Source organism: Strix aluco, chromosome 3, assembly GCF_031877795.1.
Source record: "Strix aluco isolate bStrAlu1 chromosome 3, bStrAlu1.hap1, whole genome shotgun sequence".
In the NCBI taxonomy this organism is placed as follows: domain Eukaryota; kingdom Metazoa; phylum Chordata; class Aves; order Strigiformes; family Strigidae; genus Strix; species Strix aluco.
In genome coordinates, this window is record NC_133933.1 from 23,089,110 (window position 1) to 23,101,204 (window position 12,095).

General features: G+C 48.3%; 1 protein-coding gene across 1 annotated transcript in view; it reads right to left on the reverse strand.

Moving 5' to 3' along the window:
• Positions 1–12,095, reverse strand: part of GALNT14 (polypeptide N-acetylgalactosaminyltransferase 14) — a 103,444-nt gene that overhangs the window by 24,489 nt on the left and 66,860 nt on the right. The window contains exons 4-7 of the mRNA XM_074820619.1: positions 10,225–10,292; positions 7,596–7,661; positions 5,374–5,495; positions 688–775 (exon numbers count right to left, since the gene is read on the reverse strand). Coding sequence (XP_074676720.1) covers positions 688–775; positions 5,374–5,495; positions 7,596–7,661; positions 10,225–10,292 — 344 coding nt within the window. The remainder of the gene's footprint in view (positions 1–687; positions 776–5,373; positions 5,496–7,595; positions 7,662–10,224; positions 10,293–12,095) is intronic.

Sequence of the window (12,095 nt, forward strand, 5' to 3'; positions counted from 1 at the left end):
CCCTTGCTGGTGAAGACTGAAGCAAAAAAGTCAGAGTACCTCAGCTTTCTCCATATCCCAGGTGACCAAGTCTCCCTTTTCCTTCCAGAGAGGGCCCACATTTTCCCCACTTTCAAAAAACTTAATCCATGGAGATGCAGCTCTTGGTAGAAGAGTCCAATGACTAATATATTTTACTACTGCATATGAACAAGAAACAACATACTTCATTACAATTGCAAAGTCAAGCACTGCAAAGGCAGGAAAAGTCAGAATTAAAGCTCCTGCTGAAACCTCACTTTGTCCCCTTGTGCACACAGACACACGCTCAAATGGATATTGCGTGCTACAAATAGCACAGGCATACTAATAAGCGCTACAGTCGCATCCTCTATTTGTTGCCTAGACATCCCCCATTCCTCTTGTCGGCAGCCCAGCTTTCAGTGCTGCCAAGGGTGGCTTCAACATGACCCTTATTTCCTGCTTGACCTCTTCATCCACTGTAGCAAACACCATTCCTCACGCCATGCTTACCGGTCTCTAAAACAGCTTGAAAACAGCCAGCAGGGTGCACTGAACAGTGCTAATGTGCTTTTTGCAAGATAGCAGGAGCCAGCGGTGTGGTGCACAGCCGCCAGCTCCTCCAGCCAGTGCATGTTCTCACCATGGGATGGACACCCACAGGGCATGTACGTGGATTGGACTTACCTCCTCTGAGATCCGAGGAAGCTGCCACATAGGCAAAAGTGTCCAAGTTAATGATGTCAATAACAGGGCTGACCACTCGGGTAGAATCCTGGAAAGCAGAATTGAAATGACTCATGACTTCAGATCACATTGCTCAAACTGGTCAAGGGATGCTCTAAACTCTTGGAGACACCAGGTTGCTGAAAATCTTGGTGTCATGTAGGTTTGTCAGGGACAAGTGCCCATCACTGCCCTCTTCTCCTCAGTCATCACATCAGTTCATCCAAAGAATTAATGGCAGCAGCACCAAGCAGCAGAGGTATTGCTGGGAACCAGAGACACACCAGCAAGAGATGCTGGGAAGCCAGGCACTGTCTCTCCTGGGAAAGAGGACTGCGTGCTGCTGGGCCACTGAGCTGGCATCTCTCACCAGCTTTGGCTTCACCCGCAGTCTCCCCCTCCACAGGCTGTGCATGTACTTGGCGCCCAACTTGTCTGTATGCAAAGCTCTGTCTGTCTTTTGCAAATTCACCTATTTTACCTCCCTTAAAAACTTTTTACTGGAGCTCAGAAGTCAGGCAACAAACAGGCAGTTGAAAAGACAGAGGAAAAACACAGGCAGTCAAGCAGCTTAAATACAGATATTTTTTAAATGTACAAACTATGGGGTCAGAGTTTTGCCAAAGGTGTGAAAGGGTTAAAAAAAAGATATGAATTATTTTAAATAATTGGTAGTGATTTAAGTAACATTTTGTTATGGGCAAAGATATTATGCAAACAGTTATGAACAAAAATATCTACAGGAGGAAGAGACTCTGACAGCTTTGACTTGTCTCTTATCTCCCTTTTCTTTTCAAAAATCCCAAACTCCAATTATAGCTCAAACTTCAAGCTTTTACCCTCACTAGATCAAATAGTTTTTCACAGCCATGCAAAGGAAAGCATCTGAGTGCACACAGGCTTGCTCTCTCCCAGAAAAGATTTTGTTTTAGAAATTAGTCCTAACAAAGAAGTATTCAAATGCAGCTGTAAGAAGCAGCAACCAAAAGCCATGAGCTGGGAGTTGGACTAGAGCTCAGGTTTTCCAAATGAGCAAGACAAATACTTAGTATTTCCATAACAACGTCAAGTCAGGAGTCTTAACATGACTTTCTGTGAGTCAAACATCCCACTGAAAGGGCAAGGTTTGCTGTACCTACATACCACATGGAGAAACTGAAGCCATGTTCAAGCGTGATGAGCCTTTCAGACCCATCATAGCTGCTGCACAGTGCCACCAAACTGTCACAGCTCAATATACCCAAGCATCCTTTAGTTGCCTGAGGGTAGGGGAAAGGTTTTAAGCAAAGCACCTGCTTTGTGTGCCAAACACTGAAGGGAAAGGATCACATCTAGCCATTTAAAACTTGCCCCTCAAGCATCTTACTGGTGAACACTTCTAATCAACTGACACTCATCCCCAATTTCTATTCCACTCCTACTTGTTACAGGGCACAACTTCTTGCAAGAAAATCCCTTTTACATCTTGGTGCATTACTGCAAAATGCTAGCCTTCAGCAGTACAACCTTCTCCATGCCTCACTTTCCCTGCCATGTCACGGGAACATTTATATTTACTCAGCTTTCATGAAGGTCTCTCTGGCCCTCAAAAGAAAAGAACGGTATGCTCAAGAGCACAGCACTATTGATACGATTTATTTTGGGCAGAGCACCAGATCTTATTATAGGCAGCTTCACCCTTCTGGTTTTTTGATACCCTCCCATGCCAGGGCATGTTAATATTAGTAACACCCAAATCTTCAATCTTCTTTCACATGAAATCCTCAAAAATCTGAGAATGCATTTCTCCAATACACTTCTCAAACATACTAAATTATGAAACATACCAGAAAAAAACTCAGAAAATGGTCCTGAAGACAACGGATACATTTCAACCTTGGAAAAGGACCTTGATTCCAGCTTGTCTCCCAGCCTCTACATCATGACCATGTAATGGACAACAAAAAGGGCCACAGTTTCTCCTCCAGCCCCACAGCAGCAGCAGGCAAGGCCAGAGGGCCAGGCTGCCCCTCAGCTGCCTCCCCCTGCCCCAGGAGAGCTTCAAACTTGGGGGAGGATGCTTGAGCTGAAAGTGGGGAGACACCATCCACTGGTTCATCCCAATGCCATTTGCAAATTGAGTTTTGGGGCGAGCTCGTTGAGTCATACTGTAAAAACGCCTTGGGCTGGATAATTACATTTTTAGAAAAGTTATTCAGTCGAGATGCACCGTTAATGGCTTTAGAGACATTTGTTCTGTAAGTAAAAACAAGAGCCTGTGCCCACGCACTCACAGTCATACGCTTGCAAACACTCTGGTGCAAAACACCCACTGTCACTGTCACTCCCTGGGACATGCACCCTTCCAGGCACAGGTCTGAGACCCCCCAGACACCCTTTCTTCCCCCCACATCTCTTCACTTGCTCTTAGACTTTCTAGTCCTGCTTGTTTCCAAACTCACATGCTGGGCAGGCACTGCCCACAGCTGAAAGTGAGCGTGGGCCTGCGGACGGGTGCCTTCAGCTGCTGGGAAAGCTCGACGTGGGGCTTGAGGGGCACCTTCATGCAGATGCATGGTTGGCACATGTGGGCTCTGGCATTTCCCACCACAGAAAGCTGCAGGAATAGCTGCTCTGGCTGAGAAAATAAAAGATAAGTGATGCACGGACTGGCTGGTGGTGGCAAAAGTGCTCGGTGTGCTTTGAGGCACTCACTGATCCTTTGCTTGAAACTTGTATCACATTAGCTCAAAGCAGACTGTTCCTAAGACTAACACGGTAAGAAAACACTCTTTCTAGGTAGCTAATCCTCACCGCAGCGGTCGCACAGGGAAGCCATCTCTGTAGCACAGCCTGAAGGTGGCAGCAGTAACATTTCATACACTTCATTGATCAATATTTTAACCCTGATGGAAAGGATTGGTATGGTGGGAAGAAAGAAACCGATGAGACTCTGCCCTTATCCTGCAGCTTTTGTGAGCAGTTAAAAAGCAAGCAAGGAGGACTCCACTTGCTTTGCAAGTCCCTCAACACTCGTCATGGTAAGTCTCCCTTGCCACCTGGGCTGCAAGACCTGGGCAGTGTAAGAGCAGCATGAGCAGCAGTGCAAGCTAACAGGCTGTCTTACTTCCAGCCAGAGAAAGATTTAACCCAGAAGAAAAAATAAAAAGAAGGCCACAGAGGTGACACGCGCATTTGATGCTATATTCTGACCATGATGCAATGAAACTCCTATGGCGATGCCGCACGTGGCATCCACATTCACTTACCCCACGGGCACCAAACGTGGGGCACAGTCGAGGAGCTGTGCAAGAAAGCAGCTTTGCCTGCCCCCTTCCTGCTGCCACTGCTGCCCTACTCCTGCCAGAACACATCAAAAACTCTGCCTGGGAAAGAGGCAATTGCTCTGGATATTCCTTACCTAAATACAGCAGGGTTTTGGCAGAAAACGAGGAATGCCTGCCTTAAATAAGCTCAGAGGAACAACTGATGCAGTAAAGTTTAGTGGGGAATCCCACCCTGGGGCAGGAGCTCAAGGGAGCTATGAGGCTTGAGTGCGATATCATAGCACATGTTCTCGAAATTCCACCGGAGCTGCAATCAATAATATGAAAAGGCCATTTTCATTATATTACGATTTATCAGCAGCACTATGGCCCATGCTGCAAACTGAGGTTGGAACCTCTTCAGTGCTGGCTGTGCTATGAGCACCAGCAGCACCGACTGCCCTCGCCCACCACAGAGAGACCTGACCTGGTGCTGTGCCCTGCTCCCCTGTCTCATTGCTGCTGCACACAGCGGGGACACAGCCCTGCCAGCACAGCTATCAGGTATGGAGGTGTGAAAGGTTGGACACTTTGGATGAGGGGCACCGTGAACATCAGCTGAGCAGGTTTCTCCATAACCCGTCTCAGCTTCCCGTTGCTCCTCAGCTGCCTTTATTTCAACATAATTCAGTAGTTTTAAAATTACCAAGTAATAAGTACTAGCAATCAGGAGCCAGAGGTGTAGCAAGGGTGGAGGAACAAGGCACAGCAAAGGGAAAGGACCATGCGTCCACGCCAGAGCTAAGAGCTTCATCCCCTGCACCATGCCAGCAGGTCACCAGCACAGAGCTCCCTCTGACTCAAGTGACAAGGCGCCGGGAGCCTCTGTGCGCACGTCTGGCGAGAGAGTCGCCGCCGGCGAAAGGCGAATGTCATTGTCTGCTCCGAAATCAGCAGAATTTAAATCCTATTAAATCAATTTATTAGCACTTAATTTGCGTGAAATTAAATTCGGCCCCTATTCAAGGAGCCGTCACTCCCTTAAATCATCAGCACTGAGCATTTTACATGAGCCTAATTAAAAACTCTGCTGGAGCACTGCCCACGTATTCCCCTTTCACCACTCAACCTGTGCTTGCTGGTTAGAGCTCCGCTGCCCTGGGACGCACCTTGTCCCACCCATCCACGTGCTCTCTCAGTGACGGAGACAACCCCACCTGGCTGTTGTGCGGACGAAGACCAGCAAAGGCCACTTTTTACCCCAAAAGCTCATTGCTTTCTTACTCAGATGCCTGCATGCATTTGGTTACGGTTGGGTGGTCACGCCCATTGAGAGGGAAGAAGAGGTGGACATCAGCAACGCAACCCCTGAGGGTGGCCCTGGTCGCTCAGGAGCACTCACCTCTTTGATCCTCTGCAGCAGAGGGAGCAGCCAGTCCTTATTCACCTCACAGTGACTGTCAAGGAAGGTCAGGACTCCTGCTTGGGCCACATCTGCCCCTCGGATTCGGGACCGGATCAGACCTGTTCAGGGACACACCATGTCAGCTGCTGCCCAGATGGCTGGGAAACATCCCCAGGCTCCTCCAGCATGGTCTCCTGCATTCACGCATCTCCTGGGTTTTGACCCTTCTAAATCCCATTCAGATAAAACATGGCTCGGGTTCATTGCCTCCTTCCCGGCGCTGCAAGGCATGCCCACCATTTCCCAAGGTTACCAATGCAAATAAATGGCTCCACCAAGATTAATGATTTATGGCATTTATGCTGATCCTTAATCTGTGCAATTATTTCTGCTGTCACCTTCTGGGGCAAAACACGACTTAAAATGCTTTCATAACCCCCTGGGTAATAAAACCAACATAGATATAAGTCAGTGGGGAATGGGCCAGGGGAGTTGAGGATGGGATCACCTCATGCCAGAATTAGGCTTTTCTTAGACTGCTGACTTTACCCTGCTGTGCCCCTTTCCGTGTCTCAGTGACCCCCAGATCTCTCTCCTGCCCTGGGGGTACTGCTGATGTGGAGATCAATGGGAACACATTTTCCACCAAGGAAAGAGGGTCAGCTCTCAAGGTGCTAAGAGCCCACTTGGCTCATCAGGGCCCTGATGGTGAATTTAGAGCCCTTCAGAGCTGGAAATAGATTGCTGCATGTGTTTGTGACAGAGAAAAATGAACAAAGAGGGAGGTCATGGAAAACAGCTGCACACACATGAATTTCACACTGGACTCTTCGGCAAGATCACTGCTCTTAAAGATGCTCTGTTCTTATTTATACAGGAGTCAACTGGCTTTCCAACACTCCTCCTGCCTGCAGCTGATGCTCAAGTGAACCGCAACATAAGAAAGGAGATGGTCCATTGGCAAACAAGAGGACACACAGGTTGCTCAAGGGGAGCAGAGCTTCTTGATCAAGGAGAAACAGTGGTGATACGAGGGGAGATAGGGGCAGATAAAGAGAGACAGAAGGGTTTCAGGGAGCAGCCACACATCAGGTCCATGCAGAACGTCACTGACTTTCATATTAAAATTCCCTAGAGGAAATGGGTCAAGGAACAGCCTCTGAGCAGGAGGGAGAGGGACAGGATAACAAAGCCTGGAGCAATCCAGCATTTGCCGAGGTCAGCTCCTGCAAAGCAAGATGTCCCTGTATATCCCTCTGCAACTTCTAAGATCTTGTGGGTAGGCAGTGCCTGCTGTATCCACCCCAGTCCTCCCCAAATCCTGTCAGATCCTGAGGGATACAGCTTCAGTGATGTATTAAGTGAAGAAGGCCTCCAGGCTGGGTTCCCAAATCCTGACTGCTTTATAGAGCACCAATCCTGCAGGTCCATCCAGTGCTGGCAGCAAGCCCATATATACCCCCATAACACAGGAGAGAAAGGTGAGGAAGTGCAGGTCTATGGAGACCTCCCCTATCCTCCTGCCAAAGCAGGTATGCCTCTTACACCCATGGTGGAGATTATGCCACCCTGACACCAGACGTGCAGAGCTGAAACCGCCTGCAGAAAGAATCCACAGACAAACCCTCTCCGCTCCTCAATCTTCCCAACCCAACACACACCTGGACTCACACCTTTGATTTTCAGCGTGATAAAACTTCCTCGTTTTTTGTTTTTCTAATACTGCAAAGCAGGACTTAAAAACACCCATTCAGACTATGGGGAACCAGAAAATGTCTCAAAATGTTGCCAGCAGAAGTCCAGTAGGACATACATTCATCCTCCATATAACCCCTCTTAATCTTTCAAATGTAATTAATTATTTAAAAAAAAAAATCCCACAGAAGCAGTAGAAGCAGATCTCCTCTCTTTCATTAGAGCAAACATCTTTAAAAATAAGACCTGGGGCTTTGTTTTGCCTGTTCTAATTTTCTGGCTAATAGGCTACAGCTGAGCCTCACTGGATATCTTAATAGTCCTATCTTTTTCAGAGAGAGGGGGGAATCTATTTCAAATTCCAGCCCTTTATCACATCTCCTTTTATCAGGGCTCCCTATCCCCAGAAGCCCATGACCTCCCTTGCCACCCACTTCATGGAGGTCATCCCCTCCTGGCTCCATCACTCTCGCGCCTCCCAAAATCTGGGTTTCCCACCTGGGTTGTGAGCAGGCAGCTCTTACCTTCTCGCCGTCCGTTCCGCAAGCACTTCACCTTGGGGAGCTTGCCCAATAAGCGGCAGTCATCAGCTTGGGAAACACAAAGGGAGGACATGTCACCCTCAGCCCTCATGGTGGCTCTGGCAGCAGAAATGGTCCTAGGGAAGATTTGGAGCAGGGAGAGGACCCTGCCCTGGACTGGTTGATAGCTCGTTAGTGTGATGGCACTGCTGGGGCACAACAGTCTTACCCCTCAGCTCACGCAGTTTAAACCACGACTGGCAGAGCAGCAGTTTTCATAAAACTAGTGTAAACCCATCAGAGTTTACACCAAGAACAGCTGAACTGCACCATAAAGTCAGCGTAGAAGAGCCATGACTGGGGGCAGAGTCAGAGTTTTTGCACATTAATGGTAGTTATTTGCACTGGTTTTGGTAGTTGCAAAGCAACACAAGCCGTTTGATGTATGTCTGGATGGCAGGGCGGCCTGTGACCCTTAAGCAAGGAGAAAGGGATGGTCAAAGAGAGCCCCGTGGAGCATCCGAGGGTTCCTCATGCCTGGGGCAGCAGGTCCATGGGGCAGAGAGGCCCCACAGCTGCCCACACCCGAGCTAGGGAGGTCCTGCAATCCCACATGCAGTTGCTGCCACTGCTCTTGCCCCAGTGCTGCCTGCAGTCCCAGCATCCCTCCTCACCTGGATTTCTCCCAGCAGGAGCAAGTGCAGCCATCACAGCTCCCTCTACCTCCACACACCCACACCATGACCTCCGCAACCCCTTTGTGCCTCTTGCTACTTCTCTGCATCTTCTTTCTCAGCACTATAAACACATGCATGTGCCCCATCCCCGCCATCCACCCCGTGTGCCCACACAGACCTCTGAGTGCTTTCATCCCCTCCAGCAATCTTTGCTGACAAGAGACATCGCTGTACTGGCATCCCTAAAAATTTGGCTACAGAGCTGCGTTCGTTGCTCTGCGCACGCCAGGGGAGCTGAAGTGGCAGGGGTTGGCTACAGACCTATGATGGAAATTTCCTAGGAAGAGCGGGAACCCATGTGCAGGACAACTGCCTTCCCACGAATGAAAGGTCAATGGACAGACAGAGGTGAGAAATGAGACACAACTAGGCACGAGATTAAAGCACCAATTGCTTGGGGTCCACTGCAGGGAAAAAACTGACCATGGTGTATAGCGTATTATGCAAATACATGTATTTCATGTAAATGCATGCAGACTAGATGCCAGCAGGCTCAGACTTTCACAGGAAAGAAGATGTAAGAGAGCTGAGAAGCGCTTATTTCTAGTAGTGAAAAGGCTGCTCTAAGTTAGTCAGGAGATAGGCTCCCCCCTGGTGCCCCAGGAACAAGAGGAGTTTAAACCCAGCCCTGCTCCTTCTCCAAGGCTCACGCCATCAGGTGTGCTGTGACAGGGAAACTGCATTTCTACAAATCTTTCTCCTTTCAGGAAGGCAAGCACTTTGTCTATTTAGTCAAATACCTGGCATTTACTTCTTCCACCCCTCAAAAAGCCTGCTCTGCTGTACACCAGGGCAGTATGAGTCCTTGCAGCAACTCCTTTTCTCCATCACAGCCGCTCTGCCGGTCCCCAGGCTTGCCTAGCCTGGCCTCCCATGCACTGGAGTTGCTCCAAAGCTCACTGTAATCACTGCAACCCTTCCCCTGGCTTCGGCAGCTCCCCAAGGAGGCATCAATGCTGAGAAGTGGGTCTCGTGTGAAATCTGTCCCTAATGCTCTCTGAGGCAGTGCATATTTATAACATTCAAGAACAATGCGTAGATTTCTTTTTTTTTTTAAACCTCTCTGGCTTTGTTTTCACATTTCCTAGTAAATGGCTACATTTTGCAGCTCCTTGAAATGTAAGTGCCATGGACTAGGTATATTTTATCATCCTTTTAATGCCTGAGACAGTTTTTTTGAGCACTTACTCTCAGCACATGGATCTTCCACTCACCCACCTCACTGGGCAAGGTCTTTAGCTGGGGTGGTTCCCTGGGAGCCCCCAGGGCTTCAGCTACCAACTTCTGCTGGAGATCAGACCTATTGATTTCACTTGAGTCACGCTATTAACTGGGAGAGAACGGCAGGAGGACATGGGCTGTCTGTGCCATACAGCACTATTATGGTGCATCTCAGAAATGGGCAACCCAAGCAGGAAATCCTCTTTAGATGGGTGGAAAAAAAAAAAAAAATCAAACAAGAGTTGCTGGCCACCTACATAAATGTATGCAGAACATATGCATACATCAAGAGAGTCAGACTATCATTATCCTGTACAATTCCAGTGGTGTCAACCCAGAATTGCTCCTGGCTGCAGCTGAAAGCCAGATCAAACACACTATGGCTGTGGCAGGATACAACCAGGTAAGGATTGGATTAATGTCTACCAGGCATAAAAATGATTTGCCATATGCTTTTCTTGTATTACTTACATGAAAAGAGGTTTGATCACTTGGAATTTGCATTCTCCATGTGGTGACGCAAACCTGGCACAGCAGGGTTTGCTATCCACACCTATGGAGCTTTAAATTTCCTTCCACTTCAACAAACTATCTCCCCTCTCTGCATAAATCCCGGTCTCTCACAGTCCCTTTTGGATTGGCCCCTCACTTTTAACACAGAAAGGGTCACTTACGATCATCACTGAAGTCATCCACTAGTATGATTTCATGGACGAGGTGCACTGGGGTGCGGTTCAGCACGCTAAAGAATGAAGAGAGAAAATCCATGACAGTGCTTGACCAACTCAACAACCCAGCAAATGGGGTGGAAAAGCCTAGGAACTGATCCATGCCAAAGCACAGAAGACCAGGCTTGGATTTCCAGAAAGGATATATTGGATAAGACCCAGAAACCACACCCACCACCCGCCAGTGACCTACAGTGCCCAGCTATCAGCTCCCTGTAGCCTGATGTAAGAGCCCAGCACCTGGTATTCCTGGAAATAGCCGAGATTCACCCTTTCGAACTTTGTGAGCAAAAGCAGAGAACCATATAAAGCCAGGAAATAGGCTTTTTAGCAACATGCACGTTGCACCAAGTTCTCTAACAGGGCTTACAGCAAAGTTGCTGTCACCCCACCACCTCTCCCAGGGCTAATGATACGGTGTCCACTGACAGCAGGGCCAACACAGAGAAAATTACCCAGCTCAAATCCATCTTTACAGAGCTCACAGCCGTGGCAGGACAACTCCTGCTTTTATCCATGAGCTGACTGTGTTTCAGAGACTGCTGAGAGGATAAGAGCAGGGTTAGAGCCCGCCTGTTTAATGGAAGAGCAAGGCTGAAGGATGTGGTTCACAGCTCCCTCCAGGTGGACAGACACTACGAAACATGGCTGAAAGCTACAATCTTCCCTTAATTATGCCATCAAGGTTTTTATTATTATTATTATTTTTATTATTAGAAAGTCTAGACATGTTCTTCCCCTTTCTCTCATGGTGCAGAGGTCTGCAGAATTACACCTGCTTAAAATCCTGCCCCAGCAAAAGGTTACGGCTGACTTCTTGAAGCAAAAACCCCAGGGCATCCCAAATATCTCCTAAGTGCTTGACTTGGCCTTTGATAACGCCAGTTGGGTTGTACAGGCTTTTCCAGCATTTCAACTCTTTTGCCTTCCTCCTAAGCATGGTTCCTTTTTCACACAGGATTTAAAATCCCCCCCCAGATTTCACACCTGCCTTCTGGTCTGTTTAAGAAACAGCCTTCAAACTTCCCGCTGGCGTAAGAGGGCAGACACCCCATGGGCTAACAACCTTGAAGCCCCTGATATCTCCAGATCCTTATTGACAGGTTTCCCTGGTCTCTCAGGCTCCCAAAGCTCTGGCAAGAAGCCTGGAAGTCTGGAAAACCACATCCCTGGCCCAGACCCCAGTCAAAAAGGCTCCAAAGGGCAGGAACCCCAGGGGACCTGGGTGCTCAGGAGCCACCAGCCCCGCTGGCAAGAACACAGAAGATTTTCACGGCATCACCCCTGGATATCTGAGGACATTCAGCCAAAGGGCTGCATTCCTCTGATGAAACCTTCTTGATGAGAAACTGCAAGTCCACCCTACCTAGGAGGGCTTGGAGCATCTAAGCCTATTGCCAGGTGCCTGCTGCCAGTCTGGTGTACCTCCACCCACCAGGTGCTGGAATGATAACCCACCAGAGAGAAAGAGTTGAGTTGGATTTTTACTGAAGGAAAACAGGACATCCCAAGGCAGATGCTTGAAATGGATCCTCCGTCCATGGGTTGGATTTTTTGTGGGGGTTTTTTTGTTGTTTGTTTTTGTTTTGTTTTGTTTTTCCCCAGCAGAAATTCTCAAAAAAAAGGAGTTTCATCTCAGACCACAGTGGGTAAGGCTGGTACCTCCCTTTTGGAGATCCTCAAAAATCACTTCCAAGAATTATTTTCCCTGGAAACACAATCCCTGCCTCCTCCAATTTCAGCAAATTGGCAAAAGCCATGATTTTCCCCCTATTTCAGATGCCTTGCATGTTAAGGGTGGGGTGGGGATGAAGAGA